General features: G+C 31.7%; 8 protein-coding genes across 14 annotated transcripts in view; 3 read left to right on the forward strand and 5 right to left on the reverse strand.

Annotated features, from left to right (window-relative positions):
• The window catches only part of LOC143193783 (solute carrier family 2, facilitated glucose transporter member 8), a 241,696-nt gene that overhangs the window by 85,580 nt on the left and 141,440 nt on the right, over positions 1–14,676 (reverse strand). The gene's annotated exons all lie outside the window — the stretch shown is intronic.
• Positions 18–2,215, forward strand: LOC143193786 (uncharacterized). Of its 3 annotated transcripts, none has more exons than XM_076400169.1 (4): positions 18–546; positions 606–908; positions 965–1,175; positions 1,803–2,214. In XM_076400169.1, the coding sequence occupies exons 1-4, from the start codon at positions 207–209 to the stop codon at positions 2,104–2,106; spliced, it is 1,158 nt and encodes a 385-aa protein (XP_076256284.1). In that variant the 5' UTR covers positions 18–206; the 3' UTR covers positions 2,107–2,214. The 3 variants fall into 3 exon arrangements, with proteins under 3 accessions (XP_076256284.1, XP_076256287.1, XP_076256286.1); XM_076400172.1 differs by having other exon boundaries at positions 965–1,171; positions 1,803–1,990; XM_076400171.1 differs by having other exon boundaries at positions 64–546; positions 624–908; positions 1,803–2,215.
• LOC143193793 (serine/threonine-protein phosphatase Pgam5, mitochondrial) lies at positions 3,406–5,024 on the reverse strand. 2 transcript variants are annotated; one of them, XM_076400181.1, is made up of 7 exons: positions 4,775–5,024; positions 4,554–4,714; positions 4,309–4,484; positions 4,130–4,257; positions 3,991–4,077; positions 3,796–3,926; positions 3,406–3,739 (listed from the first exon to the last, which is right to left on the reverse strand). In XM_076400181.1, the coding sequence occupies exons 2-7, from the start codon at positions 4,712–4,714 to the stop codon at positions 3,589–3,591; spliced, it is 834 nt and encodes a 277-aa protein (XP_076256296.1). In that variant the 5' UTR covers positions 4,775–5,024; the 3' UTR covers positions 3,406–3,588. The 2 variants fall into 2 exon arrangements, with proteins under 2 accessions (XP_076256296.1, XP_076256295.1); XM_076400180.1 differs by having other exon boundaries at positions 3,796–3,929.
• On the forward strand, positions 5,264–6,586 carry LOC143193797 (dnaJ homolog subfamily C member 30, mitochondrial). Of its 2 annotated transcripts, XM_076400188.1 has the most exons (3): positions 5,342–5,481; positions 5,543–5,719; positions 5,775–6,586. In XM_076400188.1, exons 2-3 carry the CDS (start codon positions 5,602–5,604, stop codon positions 6,146–6,148), a joined length of 492 nt encoding a protein of 163 aa, XP_076256303.1. In that variant the 5' UTR covers positions 5,342–5,481; positions 5,543–5,601; the 3' UTR covers positions 6,149–6,586. The 2 variants fall into 2 exon arrangements, with proteins under 2 accessions (XP_076256302.1, XP_076256303.1); XM_076400187.1 differs by having other exon boundaries at positions 5,264–5,719.
• On the reverse strand, positions 7,030–8,203 carry Vps37B (Vacuolar protein sorting 37B). The gene is made up of 3 exons (XM_076400186.1): positions 7,990–8,203; positions 7,759–7,936; positions 7,030–7,708 (listed from the first exon to the last, which is right to left on the reverse strand). The coding sequence occupies exons 1-3, from the start codon at positions 8,119–8,121 to the stop codon at positions 7,323–7,325; spliced, it is 696 nt and encodes a 231-aa protein (XP_076256301.1). The 5' UTR covers positions 8,122–8,203; the 3' UTR covers positions 7,030–7,322.
• Positions 8,220–10,234, forward strand: LOC143193798 (transcription initiation factor TFIID subunit 7). Of its 3 annotated transcripts, none has more exons than XM_076400191.1 (4): positions 8,220–8,241; positions 9,521–9,928; positions 9,982–10,048; positions 10,102–10,234. In XM_076400191.1, the coding sequence occupies exons 2-4, from the start codon at positions 9,578–9,580 to the stop codon at positions 10,158–10,160; spliced, it is 477 nt and encodes a 158-aa protein (XP_076256306.1). In that variant the 5' UTR covers positions 8,220–8,241; positions 9,521–9,577; the 3' UTR covers positions 10,161–10,234. The 3 variants fall into 3 exon arrangements, with proteins under 3 accessions (XP_076256306.1, XP_076256305.1, XP_076256304.1); XM_076400190.1 differs by lacking the exon at positions 8,220–8,241 and adding an exon at positions 8,280–8,421; XM_076400189.1 differs by lacking the exon at positions 8,220–8,241 and adding an exon at positions 9,290–9,465.
• Samtor (S-adenosylmethionine sensor upstream of TORC1) lies at positions 8,292–9,346 on the reverse strand. The gene has a single exon (XM_076400175.1). The coding sequence runs from the start codon at positions 9,278–9,280 to the stop codon at positions 8,318–8,320; it is 963 nt and encodes a 320-aa protein (XP_076256290.1). The 5' UTR covers positions 9,281–9,346; the 3' UTR covers positions 8,292–8,317.
• Positions 10,443–14,502, reverse strand: Mybbp1A (MYB binding protein 1a). The gene is made up of 5 exons (XM_076400120.1): positions 14,275–14,502; positions 14,028–14,216; positions 13,793–13,975; positions 13,501–13,716; positions 10,443–13,443 (listed from the first exon to the last, which is right to left on the reverse strand). The coding sequence occupies exons 1-5, from the start codon at positions 14,446–14,448 to the stop codon at positions 10,483–10,485; spliced, it is 3,723 nt and encodes a 1,240-aa protein (XP_076256235.1). The 5' UTR covers positions 14,449–14,502; the 3' UTR covers positions 10,443–10,482.

The following is a 14,676-nucleotide window of genomic DNA, read 5'->3' on the forward strand; positions in this document are numbered from 1 at the left end:
AGTCAACCAAAAATACAGAAGCATATTGACAACTATGACATGAAGGTCAGTAATAAATGTTTTGTTAAAAATTCCTAAAAAGATATAGACTGTCGTGTTATACAAACACGAAGATATTACGACTAATTTAATAACATATATTTTCAAGTTATTAAAAGATACGCTTTGAATAATACCCTCTCAATAAGTTTAAGTCATATGTTTCCATGAATATGTCGACCAATTTGAACCAATTGTTTAAAGATAACATTGAATTCCACTATATGTGTTCTCTCTGTGATAGTATTTTTATGAGTAAATCGGAATACAGTGATCATTCAAATAAATGCTGTGGTTCCAAACAAAAATCAAATAGACAAAAACTGTCCATTGAGCCCGTAGAAATCCCAAATACAAATCAGTGTCAAAAGCTTACTGAGGAGGAAATCTGCACAAGTAATATGAATGGTTATGAAATATCTGGTGAAATACTTAGTGAAAATGAGGTGCTTATTACACTAAAACAAAATGTAACCAATAGTCAAGCCACCAATAATGTAAGTCTGGGTAAGTAGTTTTACAGCATTGAAGGAATATATAGTAAATCAAATCATGCATAATTTTAGAAGTTAACACCTTTACAGATACAGATCTAATAACGATACCACAAGCGATAGATGCAAGTTCACAGAGTTCAAACCAAACAGTAGTAATTGAAAATGCGAATGTAGATTTGGATTCGGATGATAGTAATGTTAAAATTCTTACAGTTTTGGATCCAGTTGATTTGAATAAGACTATAGAGGATACTAATACGACTGAGCAAAATTTAGCTGATACTGGTAAGGAAAGTGAAGAATTTTTAAAAGGAGTGAAATTGATTGTCAATGAAGCTCTAAAACAAAAAATTGGTAGCTGTAAACCTATCAGTAAGTGGTCATGTACTTTTCACATGTTAATTATTGACCATATTTTTACATTACAGAAAGACAATGTAATTTAAAAGAAAAAAGCAAAAATACAAGCCAACCAAAAAATAATACAAGCAGCAGAATGTACAGGGTAATACCTCAGGAGTCTAAAAGCCAACCAACATATGGTGTGTACGATTTCTATGATGAAGAAGAGGAGATGTTAAAACAAAAAAAGCTGGAAGAGAAACGGAAAGTAAAAGAACTAAAGAGCAGAACGTGCAAGTACATATTTTTTTCTTTATTTTTGACAGTATATGTTTGATTGGCTTACAACACCCCCATGTTTATGCCTCAATCTTATTCCATTTTTTGATAAACATTCCTGCAAACCCTCTTATCATAATGAATATAAATTTATAGATATCACCATTCTATAATTCTTTTTCAATTATTTATTTTATTGAATATATAATGGCACTATTCTTAGAACTTTCTATTTTCAATCTCGTCTGGGATTGTTGGAATATTTATATATATCAAAGATATGTACTTAAAGGCCAGTCTTTGGTTTGAAAAAATATTGCTGTAAGTATTTTTTTTCTGTTTGTTTAACCTCCTTATTTTTTCAAATGAAAATCATGTGTCTTCATACATCATCAATTCGTTGTTTCTTGAGTTCATTCTTGTTCTTCTTTAGTTTTCTCTTAATTACTTTTCTGTTTTTTTTAATTGTTTTAATGTAATTGTTAATATACTCTAAAACCGTATTGTTTCTTCCTCTATTTATACTTATTTGGATCTTTCCTCTTCACTATCCCCTTCTCTAATTTCCTTTTTAGCTCCTTTGTCTCTTCCCAATTTTCTTAAATTTATTTCTAAATTTCAATTTTATTGTGTTTTCTGTTTTAGGTTTTGTAATACTGTGTTTGAAGACCCCATTGATTTATTGAGACACAAAAGAGAAAAGCACATATTTAATAGGGTATTACTTAGCAGGAAAGAATTGGAACCATACTTGAAAGCGGCCGATAAAACGCAGTGTCCCCTATGTAAAAAACCTATTGGCACCACTAACTACAAAACAGCTTACATGAGACATATATTAACGCATAGTAGTGAATACGATTTCAGGTGTAGAGTTTGCGAACAGCCCTTCCGAAGAAAGGATCAGTGGTTAAGTCACGAGAAGCGGCATATAGTGCAACCTAATTGATTTATTTTTTTGTAATATATATATAAGTACATACGTATAAAAAATGTATTTTATTTTAATTGACATCGCTCTCTTGTATACTGTCAGAATCATAGGTTTGAAGCATCAGTTGTTGGATTAATAAATGCATCCAAGTAAGCTGTGCATTGTTGCCTACACTAAAATTGTGACACAAATAGTATATTCAAACGATAATGCTGTTTGATACATTCGATACAGAAGTCTTTTGGTTGTCAAATATTTGTAAAATTCCTAAAAATATTACTGTTGATAATTACATATTATTAATTTCAAACCGCTACTTATTAGTCTGATTGAAAATGCCGAAGCGATAATAATATATAAATATTACATGATTAAAATACATCTATAAATCTACTGAATTAAAGTTGATAACATTATTTTTGTTTAATTGTTTTATTTATTATAGAACTTTTTTATCTGTGAAAACCAAAATAAACTAAAACTCAAAGTTGATGCGACGTTTTGACGTCACAGGTTTAGATGACTATTTTGTCGAAATCGAAACATTTTTTATAAACGTACACAATATTTTGTCGACCGTATAAGATTTGGATAAATTAAAGAATCATATAATTTATAGTTGGCATGCAATGATTATATATCGTTTGTTTTAAAGTAAGTAACAGCAAGTTTATAGACGATATTTACCCAAAGATACCTAAAAAGTGAAGTCACTTGAACAGATATATTTCCTTTTTAAACATTGTAACACGCATTTGCATTTATTAAAAGTAAAATAGGATACGTTATTATAAAGTATTTTCGGTAACCCTACACCAATTTCAAATTCACTATTATTTATTATATGCAATAGTGGAAAGTGTTATAATGCCTAGTTTTCCAAGTAATTATGGAAATTATTAGCTATGCTCTGTAGTGAATTATGTAACGTTGATTTTAATTATTAACATATTTCACAATTTTACTTATACGTATTAGAATGTAAATATATTGAAGTAGTAAAAAAAATATTATCTAGGTGAGGATTTGGGAGACAGAAATTAAGGAAATAAAGTAAGAATAATTTCAATTATGTAGTACATGTACACATTTAGTATTATATTTTTTCTGTCCATTTAACAAAAAATAATAATCATCTAACTTTACATTATCTAAGAAAAAAAATGAAGATTATATTTTTAATATTTATGTTTAGCAAATAATGATAATATTTACATCACACTTAAAATAATGAAGCTAAGGAAAAATATAAATCATATTTGTTTATTTTTATGTATGGATCACATTTGTATCATGCATAAAAAACAATAATACTTTTAATATATACCAGTTTACTAAAATCAAAACAAATCTGTTATATCTAAATCGTTAAAACTTACAATATGTATTTTATTAATTCACACACATTTAATAGATTTCCATGCTCTTTTTCTTTTTATTTTCAGGTCTATATAATGTTTGTTTCTGAAATAATAATGAAAATTTATACATCACAGCCTATGATGTTGTTAGAGCATTAGTGGGTATATGTCCAGCATCACCTAATACTCTAAGAACACATCTCCCACTGGGCGTTATGGAAATCCAAGTAATACTGGCGTGGTACAGGGACATTCTTAACCAAGCTTCAGCTGGGAATTGTAGTGCTCTAAAATTAATTACATCAACAACGAAATAAATAGTATAGATGCACGAATGACCTACCTACAAACTAAATATCTTATAACATTGGCATGACAAACTATGATAGTATATGAGTCTTTTTCTTGCTTTGGATCAGCCCTATGAAAATATTTCCTAAATGCTGCCTCTATGCGAGCACCATCTTCAAAAAACTTCTTAAATTGGGTTAATATTGTGATATAAGAATTGATAATTAGAACAAGAGTTTTATATTACCTGAGACTCTGGTCTATAGGTACCTAAAGGAGGCTCTGGTGGTATCGGCGCCCCTTCCCTTAGCAAATCACAGTGAGAGACAGGAATCTAACAAAGAAAACATCAACATAAACCAGAAATAGCCCGATACTAAACCTACATCGGGTAAGAAAGTTGAAATAATGGAGCCAGTTTCTTGAGCTCTCATCATAGTTGATTTTATCATACTGTCATAAGGTAAATTCAGTTCTTTCAATCTTTTACCAGTGTATTCGGCTTGTAAACGACCTTTAATATAATACATTAAAATCTCTTATTGCAATTAACAATTGTTCATACCCAACTTGGTGAGTTGTCGTTCTTTATCAGTTACACCGTCTAAATTGTATTGTCCATGTCTAATTAAAATTAAGTTCCTGCAGGCCTTTGGTGTATTTTTTTCTACATTTATATTATTATTATCGTCCTTATGGGCTAAAGAGGTTTTGCGGCTTCTTATATATTCTGGAGCTCGACTAAAAATCAATTTACCACCAAACAGTATTTTAAAATTATATTACAAAATGATTATATATAATACGCACTGATCCCAGTTATCATCCCATTTCGCACACGGTGACGGTTCGTAATTCGAAGTCCATGATGTATACACCTTATTTTTTTCATTAAAATAATAGAAACCCGTGAGAGTTGAAATTGTTCCAACGCCTATGCACACACTTTTTAATTTACTGTATATTGACATCTACGATGAATTAAAAATTCTCAAAAATTATAGGCTCTTAATTTATTTTTTTACATTTACCTTAAATTTATTCTAAAATCTAGAAACAAGTGGTAGAAAAAATAATTTTAAAATAACAAAAAATCTAAGGTTATAGTTAAAAGTTAAATCTTTTTTACGACAAACACCTTGAGAAAGAAAAAATTTAATTCTTTGGGCTTATAATGGAAGGTGGCCTTGCGCAGCCATCAAAATATTAAAATATTTATATTTTAGTTTATACTAAATATTGTGAGATTATATATATGAATTATATGCATTTAAGAAAAATGGCAGGGAATTTTAAATGTGATGACTGATAAGATATAAGGTTACCAAAATCAATCCAAATTTATTTATTTAAAGTTTAAAAAATTATTATTAGACAACTATAAAAACTATATTAAAATAATGATTTATAAAATTAGCAATTTATTTAATTAAAGCAACATTCATCTCTCCTCTCTACTCTACTAAAATACTTATAGGTAACCGGTAACAGCATGTACCCTTCAATTATATAAATAAAGCATTTATTAAAATTATTCAAATTGAGCGAAAAGCTAACCAATAATTTTTTGTTTGAATTCATTACATTACATTGAAAACTGTCAACGTTATGTGATGTAATCCTTTCTATTTTGTTTGTCCTGTGATTGTTTGTATTTGAGTATAATTTAACATAAATAGTACTTTATAGAGTACAAACAGATATGAATTTTAACAAACTCAAGTTCATAGAGAATCAAGTGAGAAGAATTTCATATTCACTGCTATTATACAGTCAAAAGAATCATTACGATGCTTTAGGAATATCAAAGAATGCCACTCAGGCTGATATTAAAAGCGCATATTATGAATTATCTAAGATGTATCACCCGGACAGGAATAAAGGCGGTTCAAAGGAGAATGAACAGAAATTTAGAGAAATTACCGCAGCCTATGAGGTGTTAGGAAATGTGAGAGCTAGGAAACTTTACGATAAAGGTAGTACCTGTCGGTTTATTTATTTTATGCTTAGTGGGAATATGTAATTTTTAAGGTTTTATATCTCACCAACAACCAAATCAAAAATCTCCTCGAGACCCTTTACATAAATTTTACAAATCAAGGGATATACGTAATAGACCACCACCACCTGGCGGTAAGGCGCCTGTTTATGATTTTGATGAATGGACAAAGGTACATTATGCAGAAATATTTCAGCGCAAAAAGGAAATGAAGGAAAGACATGCATTCCATGCGCGGATGGAGGAGGATATTCATGCTAGGAACTCTGAAAGGACCATTGTTTTGGTTTTATTAACATTGGCATGTTTGCCTTTAGCGATAAAGAAGTTATTTGATTATGATTCTCCCTTACAACAGAAAAAGTTACTAGCAGAAAAAGAATACTGGGAAAAACAGAAAGATTAGGAAATTGTATAATATATATTCTGTAAATAAAGGGTAACAAAGCAGGCGAGTGGATAGTTTTAAATATCTTCTTTTATTTATTTGTTATTTAGTAATGTACAAATGAATCAATGCATATAATCAGAAAACTAGGCAATTGTATATATAATAGTTTTATTTTCTCAGTTTCTCTGTAAGTCATATTTCATTTGTTTTTTTATTTATTATAACTTTTTGTTGATATTCTTGTAGTAGTTGGTTATTAAACTTACATTATTAATTTAATCTTACACAAATGTGCAAAAAGTTCTTGTTGAAAATTAAACACAAAATTAGTATATACAATCATAAATACGGCAGTTGGCAGTTGTTTTAATATACAGATCTAAGACACAGTTATCTAAGATCAATTATACATGTACTAAATCATCCCAGGACATTAATAAAATGTTAAAACAATTGAAGAATTTTTGTTTTGAAAGAAAATGAATAAAATAGCATATAAAATTTAATAAACAAGCCTTATTTCTAAACGAAATCAAATCAATTTTATTTAAATATATATTTTAGTATGATAAATAACAGATTTGTTTAATGTTAAGATTGATTAAATTTTTCAAAATAGCAGTACAGTCTAAGTCACTGCTAAAAACGTAAATTTATTTTAAATTATTTGATAGAAATGGTACGAATTTGGGCTTATATTAAGTCATTAAAAAACAAGTAGCTTAGACTTTTAAAAAAATTATTCCTATAAGCTCTGTTTAAATTTTCATCAGAATTAACTTAATTGTTATGGTACTGTCAGCATACAGTAATGAGAATTATTATTGTGTGACTGTCAGATTTTAAAACAAGTGAAAAAAGTGATTAGGATTAAAAAAATAACACCGATCAAACAATTTTATGTATTTTTAATAATTTATTAAATTAATGTTTTTTTTTCCATTACATTTAACAAAAACTAAAGTGATAAATGATGGTAAAAAATGAACAATGTTTAATAATAAAAAGGTATGTGATATTTTATCACAATAATTTGAAAAATATACTTCTATTAGTACAACATAATTATACATACTAACTGGCATCTTGCTTATAAAATAGATATTTTATAATAACTCGCAATAATCTATAAAATGTATATAAAACATATTTACATCTCTTAAAATCTTATTTTAGATGAAAAGTGTACCTAATTAAAATGGTTGTTAAAATAACTCATATTGGCCATAGGCATATTTAAAGGTCCTGTGGGATATGGCAGAGCAGAAGGTGGTGACGTAGGAATACCAGGGAAATACCCTGAGTTGATATTAACAGGAGGTGCATTTATGTAGTTGGGCATGTTATTTGACAGAGGATCACCTCTCTGTAATATTTTGGACAGCTTGTCTGCCTTCACTAGCCTTATGTGCATTAATTTCCGTTTTACAGCAAATTGCTCAAGAAACTCTTCAAGCTCAATTTCACTACTTAGGAATTTTTTCGCGCAATCCTCCGATTCTTCTTCTATTTCACTAGCCGCAGTCTGAAGGAGAGCTAATGCAGTTTCCAAGGAAATATTACCACCCTTGCTCCCTAAAAAACATGTCACACAAAGATTTTTCCAAAAATATTGTATACATTACTTAATTCGACGTTCTTTTCATCGACCAATTTCGTCATTCTTTCTATTTCTTCATATAAAGAACTGAGCTTCTCACGTCCCTCCACTAGTTCTGGTTCTCTAGATAAATTCGATTCCGCCAGGGAATTATTCTCCGCTATCAAGTTATCTTTGTCATCTTCGATGTCTTTCAAATAGGACTATAGAGATCGGTTTTGAATTATTAAGATTTCATCAATGAACAACAACATACCTGGCCTAAGGTGAGGAGGATTTCATCGATTTTCTCTTCGTCATTAATAATCATATCCAATTCATCGTTAGACAAGTCTGCCAAGTCATTAACGGCACTTTTTGCCATTAAATGAATATTAGTTATGGCCATTTTGAGCTTTTAATAATGTTGAGCACCAAAAAAATTAATTTCCTTAAGACAAAACAAAAATAATTCTGACGTCAACAACATATGTTTGACAGTTGTAATATAAAACGTTTCTAACTTCAGGTATGTATGTATATTTTCAAATTGACAAATTGGAGAAGTAAAAGCAAAACGATGATAAATCTGGGTTTATTCAATATCAGTCATTTAATTCAAAATCTCGTAAAAATGTCTCTTCACACCAACCAGTTGAATCTTGACAGACGTATTCAATTGTTTCCAGGGTTTTGTTAAAGTCTTGAGGTATGTAGATTTTGTCATACAATCCCTTACCTTGATGTATTTTCGCCCATCTCTTGGCAAGTTCTTTGGATAAGTTTTTTCGAAAGACCATACAGTGCATATGTGGTAATTTCTGATATTGAATCCTATTAAATCCAACCAGTGACAGACTGTATCGCCAAGACTTAAAAATCTTTACATTTGAACCAACATGATTTGAATCTGGTGTGACAATAACTAATATTCCTTCCGGTTTTAACAAGCCATAAGCTTTAATACAACAACTTAAACGTAGATCGGGACATGGGAGATATTCCAGAAATAAACTAAAAACTACCACATGGAAAGAATGTTTCTGTAATTCTGACACAACACCATTATCTGTTACTGATTTTTCTGTTATTGGAACATTTAAAAAATCGCACTTAAAAACACCATTATTCGCTGGCGCAATATCCAAAGCGATCACGTCGAACTTGTCAAATTTCTGAAAAGGATTGTAACAGCTTCCTACATCTAAAAGCTTCAATTTAGTTGGTACTGGTTCTATGTCTGTTGGTGCTTCGTCAAGGCTACTTAGAGTTTCTAACATCTTAATTTCGGCAAGATGATATTTGTCAAAATCTTCGAAGTATTTACTAATGCTCTCATATATCCATGTAATACGAGATACAACTTTTTCGTCTTTCAACGAATTTTGCTCCCAATGATTGACGGCCAAATCGTGCATAGCCGAGGCATACTTCTTCAAATGATCCTCATCCAGACAGTGATTTCTCCAAGCTTCTTCCATACCAAAAATTTTAGATTCATCTCGTAATTTTTTATGAGTTGACTTGATTATATCCGACAATATTTTATGTTTTTCATTGGATGCCATTACGTTTATGTCACAAAATACAGAGGGAATTCTCAATATTTTAGTCGATAGGTTATGTTATGAATTGTCATTTGCCAAAGAACTTGAACTGCGCATGTTTGTGCGATATTTTAAAAGTTTAAAATATGAATTATCAAAAAAGCGATTTAGAATTAGAAGAACAATTTATATTAAGACTTCCTCTGGTATAAGTATTTTATGTTTATTGGTGATTATAGAGGTAAACGTTTACTTTTATAGAAAGACGCCGAGAAAATTCGTGACATTTTACGCAACAAACCGGACAGATTCCGCAAAATGTTAAAAATCGACTTGGACGTCGGCAAAGGCATTGGAAACGTTTATTTGGGTAAAAAGAAACTCTTCGCGTATATAAGAAAGTTTCCCACTATAATAGAATCTTATAAAACTAACATGTTGGATGATAAAGCGAATATGTACAAAACGGCCGACATCTGCCACATCGTAGAATGTTTTGAGGAACCTTTGAATTGCTTCAGTAAAGACTTAAATAACGGATACACCCCACCATTAAAGAACGTTAAAAGCAAAAGGTTCAGGAAAACTTTGGATAATCCCGATGTAGTTCAGGAAACAGAGTTGCTGACAAAGGAACTGTATTATTTAATCAGTACAGATTTAGAAGCAGTAAGTTCTGGAATATTATTATATTAAATTTTACTGATACAAGTTAATAACAGGTTTCAACTAAATTTGAGATTATTTATGATCAAAATAAGATGGAATATACCGACGGTAATTCTACTGGTAAGTGAACTTATTATAAACAACATGTAGAAAATTAATTATTGTAATTTTAGTATCAGAGAAATTTCTTTTTGGAAATGTTACATCCAGTGATTCCAATGATGAGTTGTAATTAAACGTTGAAATAAAAAAAGACTTCATGTTTTTATGAAAGATATGTTTTTAATAATAAACCTATAATGTTTATAGTACTTTTTTTCATTGTTTAGCAAAAAAATATGGCTAGTAATTGTTTAAATAAAGAATGAGACAAACCATTTTTTTGAATAATTGAAGGTTAATAATAGATTTGAGCTGAATTTGTGATTACATGTAATCAAAATGAGATGACAAATTTTAATCCAATGATTTCAATGACAGTGTATAATTAAACATTGAAATAAAAAGTATTGGATATTTTTATACAAATTTATTTATAACAATAAACCTACAAATTATATAATGCTTTTTCTCCTTTTTTTTATGAGACTCTCGCCTTCAGAATGTCGCCTTTTTTTATTTAAATCTCCTAAATTATTATGTCCGTTTGGTATACTGGCTAAACTCATTCTTTTCTTTTTATCTTTGGGTCTGGGACTTGGTTCCTGTTGCGTATCCCCACCGTTTTCCTCGTGGATTTCGGTAATACTTTCTTGTGGGATATCGACGTTGTCTTCTTCATTTTCTACATCCATATTTTCGTGATTGAAAGCTCCATTTAACTCAACACCCAAGCTGGCTAATCTCAATTGTTTGGTCTCTTTTTTTAGCTTCAATTTTTCCTTGTTGTGTCTTTTCTTTTTCTTTGTCTCGCCGTTTTCTTTGACCGCGTTTTTTTCACCTTCATCATCAGCCTCAATAATTTTCGCCAGTTTGGTGACGTTGTTCTTCATTTTCACTATGTTGGATACGCCCAGCGTCCTACAGAGCTTGTTGAAGGCTGTTTTGGCATCGGTGGAGAAGCTTTTGTAACTTCGATATTCCCGGATGGTTTCTGCGATTTCCGGCCAGTTCAGTTCTATCTTCAGGGGACTATTTTTGAGGGATATCAAACAATTGAATAGCAAGCAGATAAACCTTTCCTTGATTGTTTTGTTTTCCGGTTGCTCGCATAGAGTTCTGAAAAAATTGATGATCTTTTCTGCAAATTCCTCGTGGGTTTCGGACATTTTACTCTGAATCGAATCCATATTCTGACTGAGGAGCCTATGATTCGAATAAAATATACTCAACAGTTCGGCGACTTGATTTTTTTTGAACTGTCTTATTTCGTCGTCAAACAGGAAATCCAGTAATATCACGGCCAGTCCTACGTTTCCCTCCCATGTTGTTTGGAGTAACTGTTTAAATAAGACGTAAGGAGTGAGACAGTCCCTTTTCGTGAAGAACTGAAGAATTTCACCGCTTAACACCTCCAGAATATCAGATTTCAGCTTCTTTGTTTTTTTATCCACGCCTTCTTGATTACAAAGAATATCCGAACACTTCACCACGAATATGCAACAGTCGGCCAATTGTTGTTCCATATCCTGCATTATCAGGGCGTTTTTGCTACCCTTATCCAGCAGACTTTTTAACAGGTCCACCAAGACAACGCCCGTAACACCCTCGAGGTCGGAAAACTTTTTCAGGGCCAGCAGTTTCTTCAATATGCCCTTTAACCTGTCGTTCATGGGTCTCTGGTGCTGATCCCTGATACTGAACTCGAAGGACTGCAGGAGCGGCAACATTATCTCTAAGGCGAGGTGCATGGACGGCGTCGAATCCAAATAGATCTCTACCAAGTCCAACACTCTGACCCGAAAATGTGTTAGGAGCTCCTGGTCTTTGCTCTGCTTCTTCCTGTTGCCGCGGTTCGGCCTGAACTGCCGGAACACATCCGCCAGAGCCTTGTCCAGTTTTTCGGCCTCGGTGTCGCTCATTTGATCCAGGTCGATGCTCTCGTCATCAGATCCCGTGTCCTTGGATAGTGCTTGATGCAGTGCCATTCTCAGTTTATCGTTGACTGTCTCTTCGGGATCCGATTCTTCGTTCGATTCCTCGCCACTATCCGACGCAGCATTATCATCGTCATCCTCATCAGCTTCTGTCTCATCCTCGTCTTCTGACTCATCACTAGATTCATTTCCCTTCGACAGGGGATTTTCATTTTGTGGATCCAAGACGCTTAATATCTGATTAATGGTGGTTGTAGTCATGTAGGGACATAAATGAGGAAACACGCACTTGATAATAGTTCTGAGCAAATGCGAGTTGTGAGACAAAAGATTCAGGAATAAATCGGTGACCACCTCTATCCAGTTCAACTCGCCCTCAGTCGATTGAGATGTCACCACCGTAACGTCTAGATTGTCTTTCTTGTTCTTCACTTTATCGTAACACAGGAACAATTCGTTCAAGGAGTCGGTGGCCAGTTTCACGTCGTTGAACAACTGAAGGCTCATGTGCAGGAACAACGTCAGGTATACGGAACTAACCTTGGACCTTTTCTTCTTCTTCTCAATTTTGTCCACTATATTCAATGTCTTCTCCCACAGAACATAAGTTTCTGCTTCGACAGGTGTCCTGAAGATGTTATCCAGATTGTCGGACGATATTTTTGAGTTAACTCGATGCACCAATTGAGAGAGGATATACTGGAGATCTTCCAGTTTCGATAGTTTAAGATCTAGAGCTCCATAGAAGGCAGTTTTGATTGATTCTGCCAATTCTCTACCAACACTTGCACTTTTCTCCTTTAAAAATGCTAATTCCAGGAGGAAATGCAATTGGTCCACCTTCCACTGATTATCTTCCTTCATGCAGGGCAAATTCAGCAACTTTATCAGAAGATGAACACAGTACAATCTATCATTGTTTATCCATTTCTCACTGTCGTTCTCTGAATTGATTCTCTCAGACCCATCAATCACATTCCTATAAACTGTTGCCAAATTCTTGACACCCTCTGGATCTAATGTGGAGATAATCTGTTGAATAACCTTGCTTTTTGTGACTTTTTCAAAAATAAAAGTTCCCGCATCAAATAGAAATTTCTCCATTATTCTTAACTTGATGTCGGAATTAAGCTTTTCGGTCTGCATAGCGGCCACCATCACATCAAATAGCTGTCTCACATTATCAAAATACTCCTTATCCTTTTGCTTCTTGTTGAGAATTCTGAAATAACCCAACATTTGGCTAATGAAATTGTTTGAGAATATATGTGGTAATTCCATTAAGTATTCCTCATTTTTATCATCTAAGTTTAAAAATGTATTCGTCAATATTTTTATGAATATAAAGAGCCTGTTTCGATTGGGAGCTTTTAAATGGTTATCAAGAGCTTCAAAAAATGGCTTCAGCAATTTTGCTGAAATTTCTTTAATAACACAGTTATATATTGGATGTTTGATGTATGTTACCCTTGGTACAGTCTATAACAGAAAGTATTAATACAATTTTATGTTAAAAGCATATACAAAAAAACTTACCATAAGGACATTTGACAGGTTGGTTAAGCTTTCAAGACAAAACAACTCTGGAGATCCAAAATGTTCTTTGAAAAATGGTTTGTTGAAAATGGTAGGAAATTTCTTTCTTAAATGTATAATCAAATATATTGAATCTAAAGTTTGTACATTCCATGGTTTGGCAATTTCTGTTTGAATGGATGGCAAAATTATCTTCTCAAATTGTTTTTGTGATACCTTCAAATAATTTAAAATGTATTATTTATTGTATGATTAATTATTATTAGATGAGTAATATTTTAAATAAACTAACCTGATCTAATAATTCTACTATATAACTAAAACCAACGAGTGTTAAATAACTTCTCTCTTTAGAAGCACTTATTAAGAGTTCAAGAATTTTCTTTTGTGACTCTTTATTGCATTGTTTCCATATATTTGATTTTATTAAAGCTCCACAACATAATATTTGACCTGTGCAAATATTTGCATTTTCCTAAAAAAAAAGTCAGTATTGACTGAAACATGAAACAGACCTTGGTACTCACACTGTCGCTATTTTTTCCGGATTTATGCAGTTCAGTGCTTATAAGTTCTAAAATATCCTCAACATTTGTGTCCACATTCAAATTTAATAAAGCAACTAATGCACAATAATATCCAGTCTTACTATGTACTGAAGAGGCTCCAACACCACGAATGAGCCTTTTAAGAGCATATTTATATTCATCAATATTCTAAAAATAAATAGTTTTTCTGTAATAAAACGTTGTCTTCCATATTATACAAATTTACCTTCTCTTTATCATAGCTGTCAGAAATATATCGAAGTAGATTTGATGCACTCTTTAGACGAACATTTTCCTGTTGATGCCCTAATTTTGAAAAATTATCCAGGACAGTTTTCCCAACTTTTTTCTTGCTAATTTCTTCATTATTTTGAACCGATTCGGGCTCCATAACCTCCATTTTCAAACACGCGGTATTTCAAAACAGCTGTCAGCTTGTCAATGAGAGAATGGAGTGATTTTACAGTGAGGTCGAAAAATAATTCTTGATTTTTAAAAATTAAAATTCTCCATGAATAATTATGTACACTATTTTGAAAAAATATTTCTTCAATAAATGTTTATATACATAAATATAAGGAATACATAATGAAATCGAGATATAGCGATTATAGGGAAATAATATATA

This window comes from Rhynchophorus ferrugineus, unplaced genomic scaffold (genome assembly GCF_030347505.1).
Source record: "Rhynchophorus ferrugineus isolate W39M unplaced genomic scaffold, kcgeb_rfMv2 rfM3, whole genome shotgun sequence".
NCBI lineage: Eukaryota > Metazoa > Arthropoda > Insecta > Coleoptera > Curculionidae > Rhynchophorus > Rhynchophorus ferrugineus.